Raw genomic sequence first — 20,501 nt, forward strand, 5'->3', positions numbered from 1 at the left:
CTCAATAACTGAATCAGACAATGAAGATCTTCACGCACAAAGAGTGACATAGTTAGTTGGATCATATATAAACTGATAATACTTGAAGCTACATAGAGCTAGCTCGTAGCAATGTTTGGGATTGATCTATTAATAAAATTGTGAGAACTAGGCTATATTTGGAACTCAGCAATCACTATTTAAAACATATAGGCCTAGCCTATACAATATAATGAAATGGCCTATACATATTTTTTGGCTGGCACCCCATTTTATGTTACATTCAAGAATACAATTTAAAGATGAATGAACAAGGAAAGTTGAGATTATACATGACATCACCTGACCTACAGACACCAAAAAAGACTGACTGACAGCTAGTGGAGCCAACCCAGAGGAATCTACTTTTGTTGGGCACTGCACAAGCAACAGTATGTTTTCCAGCATGTCTGTTCCTGGAGATCTACCGTCCTGTAGGTTTTCATTTCAACCATAGTTTGGCATACATGATTCTACTAATTAGCAGCTCAGTGACATCTCTAGCCGTTGAATGAGGTGTGCTTTGTTAGGGTTGGAGTAAAAACCTATAGGACGATAGTTTTCCAGGAATACGGTTAAGATAAGATACCCTTTATTGAACCTCACGGGCTAATTTGTCCTCTGCATTTGGACTTGGGAGCTGTGGGCAGCCACAGTGCAGCGCCCGGGTACCAACTCCAGTTCTGGGGCCCAGTGCCTTGGTCAACAGCAACAGCGGGAGAGCACCAAACCAAACATGAATGTCTTCCGGTGTGGGAGGAAACCAGAGCACCCGGAGGAAACCCCACTAAAAGCTGGGAGAACATGCAAACCACGCAGGGAGGAACCGGCCGGCCATGACTCAAACCCGAAACCTCCTTGCGAGGCAACAGTGCTCACACCACTGCACCACCGTGCCGGCCAAGGGCCAGGCAGCCCTGCCCCTGCAGGACAAATGAGCGTGTCTAAAATAAAGGGGGTGGGGTCAAAAGTCTAAATAACAGCTGTTCTTTGGGGATGGGGGATGGGGGATGGGGGGGGGGGGGGGGGTGTTGTGTAGCTCACGGTGCTATTGAGTTCCAGATCAGCCTTTTCTCCATTCAGCCGGTGAGAGGTGACCTGGGTGTGAATAGCAGGCCTAATGCGATGGAATGTGCCAATGTCTCTATCGGGACCCCCAGCACACCCACAGCCTTGCCACAGTACTGTGCCCTATAGCCAGACAGCCTTATACAGCTGCACTGTACACTCAGTACATGGAGACACAAAAATAGCTTAATTAGAAATACAAGACACAGTCCATAGGGCGGCGACTTTCAACCAAGTACCCCCATGTGGGGGTGGGGGGGGGGTAGTTACATTCCCAGCCATGGAACTTTCTGCACTGTGATCCCATCTCTGTAACTCCCACCCCCCTCCCCCGTCTGAATAAAGTGAAAAAATATATAAGGTGGGTGGACCGTCTACTCTCCTTTAAAACATTCCAAAAAAAGCTGAATGCAGTAACATACGTTTGACAAATATTACATGTATAATCAGTCTAAATAAGAGAAGGAATATTTCAGGGATAGAGGGCTTAAACATGCTCTCCAGGAAAACAACAGACAAGTGATGCCCAAAATGAGTAGAATAAGAATGACTTTCACATTCAAACTGAATTCCAAACCATGCCGTTAATATCAAGCATGAGTGCCCAACGTACAACAGCCACAAAATACAACCATCAGTATTACTGTGTCACCACAATGATGGAACCAGGAAGGATTCTGGAAGTTCACTTCTGAGGTTATCTGCACTGAAAGACTGAAGTCACATTTGAAGCCAGAGATGCTTCATGGTTTAATATAACCTACTTGTCATAACCAAACTAGCCGCTGTTAATCAGGAAGTCAGTGACAGTAGATGCGAGGATTTTGTCACAGGTGCTGGAGTTCAAGCTGGCTTGGGGCTTTCCAGCACTGACCAAGTCAGCATCTGTGCCTAGCAACTGACAGACAACAGTACACAATTTTTTTTTTTTTTTTAAACAGCTGATCACATCAACTGCAATTCCCGGGGAAAATCCGGCCCCACCAGCCATGAACCCCGACATGCAGCCACAGCTCCTTTTACTTTACTGTGCCCAAATGGGTCTCACCAGCAAAAACAATTCTCCTGCAGTATCACATAACATTAATATAACACATCTTCACTCTGTAGGTGTATTAGACTATAGCTAATAGGCAGTGTCTACAAGAACACTAAATCAACTGGTCTAATTTCTCAAATGACCGGCTGTCCTATCGGTGGCGAAGGCACAGCTCAAACCTGTTGTTACTGCAACATCCAAATGAGAGGCTGACACTCATTTCATATCTTCACCCTTTTCACCTGACGCAAAGGAAACCAGCATAGAGGAGATTCATGAACTGTCATGTTCAGCAACAGACACTGCACATGTAAGGTAATATGTCATTCTGAATTATTACCAGCCTTTTACCAGATAATTCTCTTGTTTAATCAGCAATCATCAAAGAATGTATACAGCAAAATTCACACATCCTGTTGAAGCTCCATTTAAACATACACATTTACTCCACGTTTCACCAAGATAAGAGATGTAACTGCACAAGGCAGTACTGAGACTAAATGTACACTTATAAAGCTATAAAACATGATGTATACAAATATTATATATATATACACACATATACACACATATGCCTATATATATATATATATATACGCATATATATATATATATATATATGTATTTAAACTGTATTCAAAGCACTTCACATTAAGATTAGAGAGTATGCAATGATATAATGACAAAAATTATCCCTGATCTCCTGTAGGGAGTGGAGATGCAAGATATAGGCCTAATGCTTTGCAGCGGACGTAAAACTGACCTAAATCCTTGGTGCTTTTTTGAACACTATACAAATATCCTCAACTAATGCATCTTGGAAATTCATCGAAATGATTAAGTGAAACGGCCGAAATAGTGTTTGGTATTATTATTCATTTAAAGCAAGACACCCACCTGGAAACATCTGGTAAAGTGCACCATTCCCCGGCTGCTGGGGAATATAGCACTGCCTATTAATAGTGTAGCAGATGGTAGGGGCCACTGCATATGCCAGCAGACTCAAAGCGAGGAAAGGGGAGAAGCCTGCCGCACGACCTGTGTGATTGTATTGGGAAGTACTGCTTGTGGAAATCCACTGAACGCATGCCACAGATCAGCCGCCCACACGGGACGGTATTCGGGCTTTGCACATCGCCTACCCACGCAAACATACACAGAACCACCTGGTGGGTTCTCTGACTACATTAAACAAAAAAAAATAATGTTTTAAGGGGGGAGGAGTCACCGAGCTCTACAGTGCGGTATTCCAACTGCCAAGGGCAACAGTTCTCACATAAACATGGCTCTCTACAGCTGTCCACCAAATGACACCGTATATCTGACTGGCTACCCAAAACATTGTATTTCTTTCCGCGTTGATACTGTAACAGCAAAAGAGAACAAACTTTTAATTGTTTAAAAAGCAAAATAAATCTAGATTCAGTAAACTTTGGCCATTAAATGATGGATGTAAATAATTATCAAGACAAGGCCCACACCAGAGGCACTTGGATCAGTTATAGAGCAGTTTTTTTTGTTTTGCTTTGCAATGGAGTTGGTAAGCCACCATTGCCGAAGCAAAGAAAAAGCAAGGCCACCTTAACCTTAAATAGCCAAATTGGCCGATTCTATCAGAATGTCTTCCTTTCAGTACAGAAACCAACAGACAAATGTCAAAGAACTCTGAGCAAGCCACACTAAAGGCGAGCAAGCTGCACCAAATTGGTACTAGTGTTGGCTGTGGTTTGTTGGGGGACCTTTGGCCAACTTGACTCTGTCCAACCAATATGGTAACAAAATATGGTAACAAAAAATATGACACAACTGAGGTCAGTCATTAGAAAATAATTAGACCTACATGCTGCATGTCTTTTTAAAGTATCAGTCCAAACTGATCTGGGGTCAGCCTTACACTCAATAGGTGTCTTGGCATTTCTTGGAGAAGGTGACAGTTTAAATATCCTTGCAAACATGCTGAGGCCATCTCATTCCACTGCAGAAGAGTCAGGGAACACTTAGGGGGCATTTTGTATTCTGAAAATAACATTTGTTAATGGATAGTTAGGCTGCTCTCTAGAGCTTTCAATGAATACATTTGCAATGAAGTTTTACATTATTTGTTCAAACAGAGAAAAAAAGTTCTGTCTCACAGAGAATTAACTGGAGCAAAGGATATACAGTGAAACTGACCATACCATACATATGATTGACAAAGATGCAATTATCATTAAATGTTAAATAGCCCACAATTCACATAATTCAGAAAAATTGCACATGAAACCAGAAAAAAAAAAAAGAGAGAAAATGAATCTTGTCAAAATAAATGTGTATTTTTATTCATATTTCATTCACTTTTGAAAATATTGTTGCTATGTTATGAAAACAAAACATCAGACAAATGCTGTTCGTTTTAGATCTAAAATTTGTTCCCCCAGCTTCACTGCTGTAGCCGTGTGTGAGGTGATACTTTAAGAGCCCAGCTGGCGTTATGGAGGAGAGGGGGTTGCCATGCCCACGCCATGAGATACAGTACACAGCAAATACAGGAAATGCTATTTTAAAATTAGAAGCTTGTCCTGGAAAGCTTTCCAAACATTAGCCGGCGAGACCAGACCCATACAGTATGAATGTCCCCTTCAACAGACAGGAAGTCAGGGGCCACAATAAAAACTGACCTCAACATGACAAGGAGTAAAGTCCAAAACCAGCTCTTTTGTCTATTATTATTTTTTTATGAAGAGCAAATTCTTATTATCTGTTGATAATTCTGCATCTGAAAAGCAAAAAGACTTTTGATAGAGGAAAAAAGCAGTCAAATATCAGTGGGTAAAAATGGCTCTGCAAGCCCCTCCAGTTTACATCAAAGCAGATAAATAGTATACGCCCATTGTATAATAGAGAAATGCAGGGTTGTTGTAATGTTTAATTTGGGCATAACCTTATTAGAGCCTATTTGTTGTATATTTAACTGAAACATGAAACCGCCCTGCACAGTGATTCTAGTTTAAAGGCCTTCGGTTTCAAAAACAAGCTCTTGCCTAAATAAATAATTATGTTTTTAAATGAAATGCTGTGCTGAACAGATTAGCCTGCATGTAACTGGTGTGCGTGTACGTGTGTGCGTCTGTGAGACCAACTTGCTAAAGGACGAGGTATTTCTCACTGATGGCAGAAACCTACAGTAGTGGCTTTCATGGAACTCTGCGGCCTGATTTAGTTTGCAAAGAGCGCACAGCCAAAACAAGCATAAAGGAAACCGTGTGCTTTCTTAAATTAGTTGAATCTCGCCATTCCAGGGACTCATGAATAATAAAAAGTGAGCAAGGAACCCACCGCTGGTCGCACGCACACTACAAAACCGCCCCGCTGTGTTCCATTTCGCCCTGCAGCAAGAGGGCGGGAAAAAAAAACAAGGTCAGGAATGAGCGCTCAGAAAAGCTTCAGAAGACGCCATTCACCCACAAACGTGGGAAGGAGCCATGGCTTCCCCCGGGTACGCAGGAAACACAAACACCCGACATTTCGCCTTGAGCCTCCGTGTTCCCCGTGTTCCGTTTCTGACACTGCCAGAGAAGCACACAAAGCGTTTCTGAAATGAGTTGCAGTTTGAGCAATGCCTTTAACAGGGATGCCTTGCAGAAGGACGGTGGCACAAAGAACGCAACACTACACTGAACCCATTCAGAATGAGATTCATTGGTAATTAGATTAAATATAGTTAAAGACTCCAACACCACCCTGACATAACAGTATTTGAGCGATAAAAAGCTTGTGATGCGCGGTATACAGCAAACACTAATATCTCTGAATGATTTAGAGGACGCAAGCCTTGTGATATTGGCCACAGACATTAAGTGGCCTTCAACACTGGTGCATTAGCGTACAGTAGACATGACATGGCAGAAAACTAACAGCATGAGAGCGTAAAACAACAAAAGCAAAGAGATTCTCATTCAAAACACTCTCCTCAAAAACAAGACAAAGAAGACAGCAAAACAAAGACATCTGTATAAAAAGTGCAATAATTTCTACATGGTGAAGCCAAAGTGTATAAAAATAAAAGCTGAGCAGCACTTCAACCACATGTGAATTCATTACAGATCTAAAATTGTGGGATACACTGACAAATCAAAACCAAACTTTTCCCAATGTATTTGTCCCAAACATTATGGAGCTCACTGATTTTGGTACAGTAGCTAATACATTTTAAAATAGAGACTATGTTGGGATAAACAAATGTTCATATCTTTGTGCCTTCTGTAGTTTTTCTGTAAATTTCTAGAGAAGACAAAAATGTATGATTCATGAGGTGGCAAATGGCGAGACCTGTAATCCTCTCCCATTTCACTTTTCCCAAAGCCTGGCCATTGAGTGTGATGCAAAGTTTCCATGCTTTTCGCTAGTCCCAGCCCTCGCTTGATTACAACCACAGCAGCCTCAGAGAGGTACTGGGTCTCTTTCACAGTAGGCTGCACACAAAAAATGTAAATGACATCGAAGGGCCAAGTGGAATACTATACTGCACCATTTAAGGCAAGGCAAGAGTGTGTGTGCGCGAGGTGGACACCGTTGTTTTCCGTCACTGATGTTAGTTCAATAACCAGTCAGGTCTAACTCTTATTGTACAGGGAACTAGTAGTCACGACACAGCAGGAAAGCAAAAAGAAAGTCAGCTCCAGGACACAAACCCACAGACCCTGTCTCTCCCTTTCCTGCACGTGACGCCCAGCTAGCACCAGCATATTTCCTCAATGAGTGCCTCTCCTCCCCCCACCTTCCTCCTGCGGAAACACATAGCAGCTCAGGACTGTGCCTCAGTCAAAGAACACCAGGCCTGCAGACTCTAATACAGTACTACATAGCTACATTAAAACAAGAGCCACCAAAGATTCAGGCTTTGGCACTATGCTTACGACTGTCGATTAAATCATGATATCAGCACTTGCAATCAATGCTCAAATATAAGGATCAATTTTTTTTGTTGTTTTTTTTTTTAATGGTCATCATCTAATTTTCAAACAAATCTATATGCAAATTGTTAGGAAAAATATGAGGGGGAGAAACTCTTCAGCTGAAAACAAAAGCTTCTTTTGACCCAACAAACAGCTGACTATTGTCAAAGACATGGATGATCTAGTGGTGTCAAACTCGTTGCCATGGAGGGCCGTGTGTATGCAGGTTTTCATTCCAGCCTCAGATCTTGATTATATAATTAGTTAAATTATTTGCTGAATTAGGGATGCAGGTTTGTGCACAATGGTGACCCGACGTCTATGGTGACCCGCATTGTCTAAATAAAAATTTTCTTATATTCTGTGCTTCAATGCAGTTAAACGCATATGGCTGAATGAGTAATTGGACTCAATTAAGGCAGCATTAATTGGTTGGAATGAAAACCTGCATACACACGGCCCTCCATGGCAACGAGTTTGAAACCACTGATCTAAGGCAAAGATGCTTTCATTTCCTGAGCACTTAAAGCATTTAAAGATGAATTTGCTTAATAGCCTTCATTTCAGCTGTACTCCTTTGTTTACTAAGAAACTGCAGCACTCTAAAATACACTGTGGTCTCAATGTAGAACAGAACCTTCACCTTGTGGATGGTTGCCATGAACATGCATTGAACTTTATCTGAGATCAGAAATTTGCTTCTTCAGGACACAACAGCCTTGTGTTTGTTGCCATAAGGGGATATAGTAATGGTAGGATTTCCTTTCAAATATTAGAAATGACACACTCAAGTGGAGCCAGAGGCGATTGGCAGGTATAGGCCGGTTGGTGCTTATTTACCAAATTCATTACATTTTCAGCAGACTGTAAGCATTTAAGTATCATCTGAATTTGGAAAGTGCCATCAATTCGTTTTTCAATCTCCTGCTTTGTTATATAGTCTGTGTCACAGTAATTCATCGGGCACAAGGAGATACTGAACAGAGGCTGCCCTATGTGGGTCAACCCACTTCTGGCTGAAATTTAGGATGTCTCAGTTAATGAGACCACTGCCAACCCTAAGTAAAAATAATCTTGGTATCTACAAAGTTTCACGTAAGCATTTCAGTCTTACCCACAGCCATAGTTATTTGATACCAGCAAGGCATAGGCCTACTATATCTAATTACTGTTTCTAGTCTCTCGAGAGAATAGAGGGATTTATCCCTAGACTATCACTGTCAAGGTCCTGAATAGATGTCAGTTGGGTTCAGCAGATGTTTAAAGACTTTGCTGGCTCTTCCCAGTGGTCAACAGTGCTTACCCATAGATAATTTACACTAAATCTGGCTAGGTGATATTTATACAGCTCGTTAAACGGGTTCACAGAGTCCACAGGGTCAGAGAGTGGATGATGACAGAGCAGTTATATCGCTTTGTCATCAAAGCAGTCACACTGAAAGAAGATATCCCCAGATAGTTGAGAGAGCGAGAACCTCAAACTTATCAGCTCATAGTTATGAGCCAATTCTGCAGGACAGATTCAGGCTCAATTTCAAAGCTTTTTTTTTGTTTTGTTTGTTTTTTTTTTAAACAATTTTGATTGATTATTAAAAATGTTTTTGTTTTTCTGAAAATTAAAAATCCAGTTATATTTGGAGGGTGTTCTCATGACTGCACTGAATTCAGCAAAGCACAGTGAAGCACACATTCGTCGAAAGCAGCTCAGTCACTGTTTCACAGGAAGTAGACTCACATAGTTCACAAAGGCAGAATGCAGGTTCATGATCAACCATACGAGCCATAGGTATATGAGGAGAAATGGACAATCCCATGGACAGGTACTGAATAAGTAATGAAGATAATGTTAATTGGTTTGAGATAAACTACACTAGAAGTGTGCAAAATGTTGAAACAGCAGTAAGATCCAACGGTGAAGGTTTCTGGTGGTTTCATAATAATATGGGAGTGTATTTTCCAGGCATGGTTCTAAAAAGGCAAGGTTTATGAATTGTTCCTTAATGTTACTAAATGAGTATCTTCACCCCATGTTAAAGAATTGATATGCTCAAAAGGAGGGTGTCTTTCCAAAATGACAATGCCACCATCTACAGAAAACAAGCAATTGCCCACTGGTTTCAGGGACGTGCCGTTTTCCATATATCACGGCCTTCTTAATCATCAGAGCTGAACTCGACCAACAATTAATGAGATATTCTGGAATGACATCTGACATCATGCTTTCCACTTCCATTAACAAGGAGTGAGTTGATTGACTTTTTCGTGAAAGAGTGCCGTCATGTTCCTCCTGCTGAATTCCCGGCACTCACAGGCTTGGCCACGATCAGTGCCTGTAAATCCACAAACAAGAATACCATCCAATTTGGTTCCACACTGTCATAACTAATTTCTTGTTTGTTGTTACAGCAGGGTCTATGGTGCTTAATACCTAACCATTTGCTTCATACCTAACCAGTTACAGTAGCTTGAATGCACAAAATATGTAGCTATAATTTTGTAGTGGTTAATCAGAAAAAGTTCAACTACTCATGAGTTCAGTTCAGTCCAAAAAAACTTATAAACTAGATAAATGGACATGGGGTGAAGTAATGGCTTATAAAAGACATCCATGGCCACTTGGTGTTCTGTACACATCAACCACCTAAATCACACTTAAATTTGATCAATACCCAAGTATTTCATGATTTTAAAAATGTTCGTTAACAAGAGGACTGAATTACAGGGCATACAATTAAAATTCAGCAGCTAAAAATGCAGAGCCATACCCACAGTGTATGTGTATGCAATGGTATATGTGTACTGCATATTCTGCACATTCTTCTGGATCCACAAAAAGAGGTCTAAAAGAACAAGCAAAAAATGAATTCCACCAGACACCTCACGGTCTCCAGCAGCAGCCATCACAAGCAGTGTTACTGACAGGGATGGACAGGCATTGTTTCCGGGCATGACCTAATGCTCCTGCTCCTAGAGCCTCAGCCGGAAATTCATGGGGTTAACCGTCAACAAAGGAAATGGGGCACAAGTACAAGGCGTGTAAAAGCTTTTATACATCATGAACACCATCACATAAACCTTTACAACCCATTATCCTTCTAAACTAATGGGAGTTTTATAAAGCCTAGGTCCCACCGCAGTGATTAGGCTAAAGCTATTTTTCTAAAATCATGTTGTTTGTCATTAATATTTCTGTATTATTTGTTTGTTGTATTTATATACATATATGTAATGTGTTATATACGCATATATGTAATATAACTCCTGGAGCCATTTTGAGAATTTGCAAACATATTTTTCTTCAAACACATTAGTCATTGCTGTGGATATGAAGTTATGATTATGAACCTCTTAATGATGAATTCATCATCGCCGGCTCAGGAAGTGGCGTGCTACATGCTGGTGTCTTGTGGTCCTGCCAATAACGATACGTCAGTCTGAGCTAACTAGATGACCAGGGAAGTGGGGCCCAGTGTGTACCCACTAGAGCAGTGTGCATTCTGCCCAGTGAGGAACGTGACACCTTAAAGGGGACCGGTGATCTCCCTCAGTATGCATTCAAGAGGACAGGGATGATCACACAGTGCAAAGGTGGGCAATCCTAGTTACCCATGGTTCTACCTTTACAAACCAAAATTTGGTTCATCACTCACCAACACCCAAAAGCATACTGTCTGTGAAAGATAATTCATATTTTATGAGAGTGATTTCTCAGCCGTTGGCACATTATTCCTCAATGGACTGTCAGAAATCAAACGGACCAGGGCAATCACAAAGCAGGGTGAAGGACTGTTTGTTACGGAATGTGAAAACCTGACCCTTGGTGGAGAAGGGATGAAAGACTCAAATGTAAAATGCCATTCCCCATGACAACGTGTCTTTACGTTTCCACACTGCTATCCTCGAACCTATTTTCCTTGATCCTGTTACGTTCCCACACCCATTTATCCCTCCCCAACCATTTATCTGATGAGATTAGATTATGCTAGATAATTTGGGATCGATAGCTTTCACGGCAGTGGCAGCTACTGCAGCCTGCATATTAGACCACCTTCACGCATCATCGTTCAAACAATGAGGGGCAGTTGGGTGGCTCATACGGCCTAAACACAGGTTTCAGCACCGCAGTGTGCTCCACTTAACCTCTTCAGCCTCAGGAAAAGGGGGTGATTAGATTGAGGTGATTACATTTGCTAAAGTGCATGAGAGAGTGTATTTCAGGTTCCGTCAGAGCAAGGCACCACAGGTGAAATGCTGTAAAGGTAAAAAATTTTCCCACAGCAGGCTGCGAATGCATGGAATGTCAATGCATGCTGAAGAGACGATGCTCGGGGTGTGCACAGTTGCACACAGTGCTAGATACTCTTTAGACAGTATTATACCATCAAGTTATGTAAAAAAGCGACATATCTGGGTTAATGCTAGAAGCACTGGGGTGTCCAGACATGGAGATTACAACAATCTTCACATATTTTGATAATGTACTGAATGAAACTGCAAGGGTATTAAGTCAGCGAAAATTCATGCACACAGAAACATTTATTAAAATATGCTAAATGTTTTGCATTTGATTGAGTGTAAGACTATTCAACGAGTGTAAGACTGATAATAAATCCTGTTCAACAATCTGTAGACAAGGAAGTTATCCTTCTTTTGCACTCAGGGAGGCTGATGATATCAGTCAGGAACTCACTGATAGGGACTAAGCAGGTGTGAATATGATAAATGAGCTTTCAAACTAAAGATAAACTGTCTTTCCTAGTATAGGAAATATAACGTAGCGGCTACATTTTGGAGAGCATTTTTCTGATAATTGCAGTATTTTCTGTGTTAAAATATTGCGACCTGGAAAACACATTTCTCTCCTCACTTTACTGTGATAAATTACATGCAGGCCAAGTGCAAAATCAATGAGGGGCTTTTGGGTGGCACAATGAGTTCATGTGATTCTCTTTAAAACCCATGATCAATATCTACCGCAATCTTATCGAGAAATACATGAGTCACTTTATACAAGAATCTTGCATTGCAGGCAGTGGGCGATGCATTAATAAGGGCAGTCAAAATTCTGCAGTCCATAACAAAACAGAGGAAATTGTGTGTATGTGTGTGTGTGTGTGTGAGAGTGTGTGTGTGTGTGTGTGTGTGCGCGTGTTTACAGTGGAAAAAATAACTGGCTACACAATGCAACGCTAGTAAAAACATTATCACTGGGAACCTTCAGTTTCTCTCACAAATTATTTAGTTGAGCAGCCAAAGTACCGTATTAGCAGACATGGAGATAAACATGCGGTCTATCTGAGGGGACATTCAAAGACGAACACAAAAAACTGTGTTCATCAGACTATCTGCAATACCTCCGTAATTACATGAAGCACACTTTAAAGTCTGCTTTACTGTATATCTCTGGAAGCAAATAAGTGGTGGCACCAAGTCATGCGTCACGAGACTCACTACTGAAATACACAGGAACCAAGCTTCAGCTTGGGCTGTCCCAAATTTCCAAAACACGATTCAAAAGAAAAATCACATCAAATCAATTTATTTTGGATAGCGTTTTATGGAATTGTCACAAAGATGCTTTTCAGAAAGCAGAAAAAAAATGGACAGAAACCAAGGCCTTAACCTCCAAAAAGCAAGCAAGCAAGCGCAGTAAAAGCTCCCGAGTGGGGAGAAAAACACTCAAAACATTGGTGACAAAGAATCTTGGGAGACGCTCGGCTACAGAGGGGGAGCCCATCCTCCGCTGGCCAGCGCAGTGTAAAGTCAGGGCAGAAAAAGAAGACGCTGTTCTTTAAAGCATGCAAAGAAAATGCGCAGCGGAAAAATAGCAATGACCTCCTCCCTTCCCTGCTCCTGCAGACAACACAAAGACTCTTAACAGTGCACCTCCTCTCGCCACCTCCTCCTCCTCCTCCTCCTCTGCCTCTTGCAGGCAGCCCATCTCCCTCTTCCCTACGGTTCAATTAACAGCTCCGTATGCAGCAGAGCCAGGCCACCACTCCTCACCAGTTCATACGATGGAAACATTCCCTGCATACCAGCTGCAAAAGGCGATCAGGAGTAGTGGAGGCCAGACTCCAGGCCCTGTCTGCTCTGCACTCTGCACAGGAGCCAGCAGATCCTCTGTCCTTCTCCGGTAAAACTGCAAACTGCACTTATCAACAGCCCTGGCTGCAGCTTTATTAAACTGTTAGAAACCGAACGAGTACACAGCACACTGTGTGGCACGCGTGCAGAAAAATCAGCACCTTTTTTCAGTTTAAAAAAACTAAATGTGCTCTGAATTGGGTGAGAAGATTGGGCTTTCACCTCCATTTCCTGTATGTTGCTAAGGCACCAGCACCCTAACGCTTGCCAAGGGAGACCACACCAAACCCAGAAGGTCCAAAATGGGCCTGTTATCCAGAGCTTGCGCTGTTATAATGTGCTAGAGGACACATCACACAGCAGCCTTTCAAAGCAAACCACCAGAGCACTACACTGAGAAGGTCAGCACAGGCTTCATAACGCATTACTGCCAATAACCTTACTCAGGTTACTCTGTTCAAAAAGAAGCAGCACGACACAGTTTCCATTTTCTTTTCAGAGCTGGTCCTGTCCAATCTCTCGTCCAGAACTTCCCAAATCATTTCTAAATAATGTCTTTCATTTTTCAAAATTTTTAAAAGGCCTTCTGAAGAAGTACTTTGCTTTTCATGAGGGAATGAAAATGCTGTTCTTGCATGGCAGCTAATGTCCACTTGTTCTTGTGCTTAGTCATTTTGTCAATTAATTTATACAAACTACATACACAACACAGAGTTTCTTGCACATTTTTAAGGAAAGTGCCTAATTCTTATAATTTCCAGCCTGCTTCCAGAAAAATGGCCAAAAAGCCAAAACACTGAAAATTACTAGTTATGCTGGTAAACAAAAAATAAAAATAAAAATAATCCTGGTGGCAAACCTGCAGCCCTGAACCCACAACTCTCCTGCCAAAAGCAGCAATAATGAAAAGGACCACTTTAGCAATTTAGTAGCAAGGCACATTATCGCAGCAAGCCAACCACACTGCTACAGAATGAAAGAGTGCAAAGGGGGTCGGGGGGAGTGGGTGTTACAGACACTTACTAGTTGAGTTCCCTTGCATTTGAATAATGCATTTTGAATCCTTGCTGGTCTCCCTTGAGTTGAAAGGGCGCACCCTGACAGCGACTTTCACAGACGCTCCCGACATGGCTCTGAAGTCAGTATTTTTCCTTTGCTTGTGTGCGATTCCACTGTTCAGACAGGTCTGTTTCCTGCAGGGAAAGTCATGAGTTTTAGAATTCTAACAGCAGCAAGGTGAACAGATGAACTCGTATTATACAGAATAAATTATTCAGCCAATCCATGTCCATACATTGGAAAGCACAACAGTTTCAGACATGTTATGTGAAAGATTATAGGATAGGCCTACTGCTTGTCAGCTGCTGGCTAGCAATTTCAAAGAATTCAATCAGTCTAATTTGGGTTTAGAATATGCGTGCAGCTTACAGGTATTACAAACATTGCTTCGATTGCTTTTTATTGTAAATACCAATGAGTAATGATAATGGATTGGAGGGCTTACCAGGAATAAGTCAACCTAATTTCCAACATTTATGAAGCCTCAAAAGTCAAAATGGCAAGGTAATAAAACTGCATGGATGAGAATCAAATTTTAAATGGAATAAACTAATAGGTACCTTATTTTAATAAAGGTCAGTTGTTGATGGATCACCTAATATTACACTTTTTTCAACTCCTCTGTGACTAAATGTAGTAAATGCAATTATGATTTAGCTTTTCATATTTAAAACCTTTATAAATTAAAATGATTGTGCTCTCCTACACATTTTTGATAAAGAATATTGAGACGTTTTGTAGTCCTATGTCCCGTTAGTGGGACCAACTGTGTCAGTTCATAAATTTCAGTTTACGTTTACATGTACGACAGCCAATTGGTCTGGATTTGACATGTCTCTCTTACAAAATGTATAGAGCAATTCAGGTGTTGCTGAAAGTGTGCTCGTATCGATATACAAAATGTCAATAGACAATTGGACTGTCTGATATCTCCTCTACTCTGGATGCTAGAATTGTTTTGCCCGTTTTATGTGTTTGTTTAGGCAAATCGCATTCAAGCAGTAACATTCACCAAAATATTTCTCATTCATAGCCTACACAGCACTCCCCAAACCATTTTGCTTGCAGGCCTTGAGAGTATCTGGGCTACTGCTATTTTTCAATATTGATTTCTCCAAATCCTGCCTCCACCCGGTTGCAGACGTTAATGAGAATAATATCCTATGAAATCAGGCCTATATTCTTCAGACGGAGTCGAACTTCTTTTTTAAAGAAATCGCACCAGCAGTCAGGATTTTCACGGCAGTATATTCCACTGCAGTTCCAAATTCCGGCCTATTTATTTCAATGTGTAACGACTGCGTTATTTCAAAACGTAGTTTTTAAACCCGTGATTGCCGAATATGGTTAACGTTTTACGAGTGAAACTAAATAATTGCCTGAAAATAAAATAATTTCTGTAGCAGAACGTTTGCATAAAAACAGTTACCCCTGCAACAGATGAGTGTGGTGAATTTGGAGGGGATGGGGTTTCGCTGTGGTCGAAATCGTGTGGCACGCCCTCCCACGTAATTCTGGCTACAGAGAAGGCTAGGCCCGGTAAAATGCATTACCGTTAGCCAGGCGCATTGCTAGGCCAATGTATGGGGTTTATTTATAAAATTAAAGATCCAGCAACGATCGCTTTTATGATCGAATTACTGCTCTGGTGGGTCTGATGTGGGATTTGGAGGAGAAGCACTTGCATATAGCCTGTTTCTCTGTCTAGACGTCGCAGATTAGTCGTTTCCATGCAAAATCAGCTTCATATGCCGATATGAAAAAATCAACAAAGCAATGTCATGCTATTGGTTTCTGACAAAACCAAGCCTAATGCTGGGTGGTATGGGGTATTGTATTCTAAGGGCCGCCGTGCTGATGTTGCGTTTTTTATGCGCAAATAGCCGCTGCCTGCTTGATAACCTTCAGTGTCCCTAAAATTATCACAGCGCCAAGACTGGATACATTTTGTGGTTCAAAGAAACTAATCGCATTGAGGGCTAATGTTCAGGGTTCGCATACCAGTGCATATTTCTGAACGCATTTTAATCGACGTTAGTCGCAGTGGTTGTTTCATGAAAGATATCAATCACTGTGGCTGACGAATCAGTTCAACATAAACTAAATGGTTGAGTAAAAGAAAAACAGCCACTGCCTGTACAGACTCATCTTCGTGGGGTAGCGCCACACATCCAGATCCCCATCTTTATCGTCTCAGTTACGCTAGGCTAGGCTATGTCAGATTTAGCGAAGAAAATCATGTCATGATTGACTTACTTGAATTGGTATGCTATGTGTAGCCTATAACACAAAAGGCAGTAATTAAACATTTACTTACTTATATTGATCCGCAGGGCAGATACTGAAATACCATAGGGAAGCAGCGAGCAGTGAGAACTGTTACAGCAGCAATGTCACTGCTCAGTGTCGAGCTGCTAGAATTCAACAATTATCCTATTGTCAAACACACCCATCATAGAATGCGGTTTTATTCTTCCACCAAAGTATCTTCCGTTGCTTTCGTCGACGTGGCAGATAGCTTTCCGTTTATATGAACGATCGTAGCCTTGTGTCCAAACCCCAGCGTGAAATATATTTTACATGCAATTCGGAGGACTGATGCAGACTCTTCCCTGTGTAGCAAACGAAGTTGGAATGTCTTGGGTTGCTCAAAGGGTGATGTCAACCCCAGTCGTTCGTCACCACTTTGACTGTCGGCTAGCTCAGCCAATGAAAGTGGGTTTAATCCAGGAGAAATTTAATGATGGACCAATGCAGATCCGTCGAAGAGCAAAGAGGACCTCTGTTTGGCAATGACGCAAAAGCGCAGGATTTCCTAGGCTACTGTTTTCGCAGTTCTCACTGCTGATGTGCCATGGAGTAGCTTAGAGCATCGCCTGGCGTTCCATTAAAACTGTTCACTAAACATTCTTTCCCAATGGAAATGTGATAGTGTGCGACGGTTAAGTTCAGACTGTGGTTTGATTCCCGGCATACGGCAGAACCATTGAAGCGATTTAGCTGCTGTGGTGGAAATGAGGACACGATTTAGGCTACCCAGCCGGCTGCTCAATCCTGTAGGCTATAATGATGGTTAGGCTACTGATGCAAGACACTGGCAGCGGTAAACGTATAGGTTCATATAAAATGAAGAATTCTGGTTAAACAGTAATATACATTCATGTATTTTTGCAGAATTTGTCAGAATTAAACGGATTTTCTCAACTGACTGGGCGTGCAGATGACGTTGAATATGATTACAGCAAATGTTTGACGTAGGCTAATCGTTCTGAATCATGCACAAAAAATAGGTTTGTCTGACGGATGTTTTTCCATAAAACTCACTGACCGTCGCCCTGTTCTCTCCACAGTCTGCTGGATTAAATATGCCTATTTGCAAGAATCTTTCTGTAAAGAAAAGTGACATTTTAACAATGTGGTGAACAGTGGTTTGTTTGAAATAAATATTCATTTTGTGTTTCCCAACACCCCCACATTTATAAATAAATAAATAAACAAACGCCAAATGTTAAAAAATACTTAGGTTTGCACAGCCTGTTGAACAAACAGCAAAACATCAAAAGCACAACATAGCCTGCTTGATGCAGACTGATTTCACAATCAATCGCTTTTATTCAGATCTAATTGGCGTACCCAAAGATTGTCCAAAGAAAAGTGCACTTCCAGGATATGCGACCTGGTCGAATGTATGTAAGCACCCCTGTCTTCCTGTATACAAAATTCATTGAAACAACTAGCTGTAATCGCCGTTTATTTGAATTCAAGGTCCTGGATTCAAAAACAAGTATGTTGCAAATAAAACAAGTTCCTGTACAGTCGTAATCTGAAAATATGACTTAAATTATTTATTCATAATTCACAAGTCAGTCCAACAACCAGGATTTACAAAAAGCAGGGTTGATCACGTAAATTGGTGGTGAGGAGGCCCTGCTGCTGGAACGTTCCTCTCTGTGCTTCTATCTTGTTTTAAATGCGGTTCATGCTGTGCTGGCAAGTCATGTCCTCTCCGGCTTTCAGATACGACACTGCTGCAACTTATGTTACAGTAACACCCCAGGACTCAATGGTGCTGTGTCCCAAGTGGAAAAATAATTTATGAGCACATCTACTAATTGGGATGCATTAATGTACTCCTAAATTTTTCAACTTAGGACACTATGGAAAAAATGTTTGCTTTGAATCCTGCACCCCCAACTACAGTAGCAGTCCTTGTTTTATTGAGGTGCTTTTCCAAGTCCCAGGGCTAGGCCATGCACAATTATGCACATTTCTATATAAAATCATAATAGGAAAACAAACTTAAATACTTACCGTTTTGTTTCTGAAATTATTTTCACGGACACTATACTTAAATCAAAGCAATTCAACATAACTTTTTTCCTCACCAACACAAATTAGCATGGTAATTTCAAACTGTATTAAGAATGCTGAATTTCATTTTGTAATTTCGCCAAAGTACCACCATTTCAGTGCAGAATTTGTTCCAGAGATCAGAATTGACATGGTTGTGCCCAACACTTCATAAAACAGTAATGGCTATTTTATTTCAGCTTCTATAATGCTGGGTATTTTGTTCACTTTGGTTTCATAAATACTACAATCAAACAGTAAAAGGCATGCCTGCCTCAATGATTTGGTGCTAAACTACCTATCATAATAAAATTCAAAATCTACTGAAGCAGACATACATTTTGCAGAAGAAAATTACCTTGATGATTCTAAATCAGTTCATTGCAGACATCCAAAATATCTGCCACTAATTCAGGTTTTGAAATTTTAAATAACTGTTCAGTGGATTAACGCTGTCCCCCGCAACATGTATATATATATAGATATATACAAAGTCACAAACAAAACCTTTTAAAAGTCTATTTTTTATTATTTTTAATACGTTTAGAGCTGACAGTCATTGAGGCCTCAGCCCTACAAAAAAATAATAAAATACAGCAAAAATAACAAAATCAAAGAATCAAATTAGGCCTTTTTCCTCTGTCTTCACATTGATGTGTCCGGGTGCGGTGAGGTCGTCCCTTAGTGATGGCAGTGGGCGTGACTCACTGAAGGTAACGCCCACCCTGCTTCTCTCTCATCCAAGCTTGGATTCGCTCCTTCAGCTCTGGAACTGCGAGACAGCAAGACCAAATCCCACTGTGATCACATGCACACAACACTGCCAATCACGGATTCAACACCAAAAAAAAAAAGTCGACCGTCGCAGTTTGTCCCCCCCCTCCCCCCATAATTTGGACATGGAAACGGTGTTCCTCGAGTTACCACTGTATAGCCCTCACCCATTAAAGCAGCACTGCTGCTGAAGTGTGCACACTCAGAATGGCTGTTCTCCTACAGGCTACACAGTGCTACAGGAGAGCTGGCGTACTCAAAGGAGAGACCCATCTCTCACTGTCAGTAACTGGTCTATGGGCACCTTACATGTTGTGGGGGAAGCCTGCAGTGGTAAAAGACAGCGGACAGACTTCGCTTTGTACTGCCAGTAGAGTGGGTTTGTGTGCCACTGCTGTGGATGCTAATTGTCGTCGGCTAATGGTACAGTCAGAGATTTATCCTGTAAAATCTAAGGTCCCACGCTGAGCTTGTCGGACATACACAAAAGTTTCTGGTCAGTTTAAAGGGCAAAATAATGTATTCTTACACAATTTTTAGAATATAAGTGCATATGTTTCCTCCCTGAAGCACACTTAACAATACAACATTTTAATACTAACTGCAAAGACCACGTACTGAATTCACTGAGACATTCACTCTCTCGATTTAGACAGAAAGGAAAATAGCCTGACAAAGAAAAACTGTATGTGTAATTGTGAGTGTCTGCCAAGATGCCTCCATGTTGTCAGTGTCTTGTCAAAGTGGAATGGTATGTGTGTAGAACTGCTCTCTCTTAATAGTGTGAGTTGTGCAGGACATCCGACCCAAGCATGCTTTCAGTCAGGGGCGGTCTCTTTAATGGGACAGTGACAGTGTCTATATGAGTATGAGGTGTGTGTGTGTGTGTGTGTGTGTGTACATGTGTGCGTGTAGGTGTATGTGTGCGCTGTTTGTGTGTGTATGGGTATGAGGTGTATATGAGGTGTGTGTGTATAGCACTGCTGCTGTTTGTCAGGCGCTTTAATGGCAGTGACAGTGTCCTGAGTATGAGGTATGTAGGCAGGTGTGTGTGTTACATGGCGCGTGTAGTGTATGTGTGCGCTGTTTGTGTGTGTATGGTAGGGGTTATGGTGTGTGTGTGTGTGTTGTGTGGTGTATGAGCACACTGACTCAGCATGTCTCGGTCAGGT

General features: G+C 41.4%; 1 protein-coding gene across 10 annotated transcripts in view; it reads right to left on the reverse strand.

The window, feature by feature from the left end:
- The window catches only part of LOC135237102 (kinesin-like protein KIF1B), a 69,528-nt gene extending 52,536 nt beyond the window's left edge, over positions 1–16,992 (reverse strand). Inside the window, exons 1-2 of one of the 10 annotated variants that reach the window (XM_064303846.1) lie at positions 16,523–16,982; positions 14,170–14,339 (exon numbers count right to left, since the gene is read on the reverse strand). In XM_064303846.1, coding sequence (XP_064159916.1) covers positions 14,170–14,275 — 106 coding nt within the window. In that variant the 5' untranslated portion in view covers positions 14,276–14,339; positions 16,523–16,982. Of the gene's footprint in view, positions 1–14,169; positions 14,340–16,522 lie in introns of all 10 variants that reach the window. The other 9 variants (XM_064303848.1, XM_064303850.1, XM_064303847.1 and 6 more) reach the window with 9 other exon arrangements.
- Positions 16,993–20,501: the final 3,509 nt, after the last annotated feature.

The sequence above is a fragment of the Anguilla rostrata genome, chromosome 13, assembly GCF_018555375.3.
Source record: "Anguilla rostrata isolate EN2019 chromosome 13, ASM1855537v3, whole genome shotgun sequence".
Taxonomy (NCBI): Eukaryota; Metazoa; Chordata; class Actinopteri; order Anguilliformes; family Anguillidae; genus Anguilla; species Anguilla rostrata.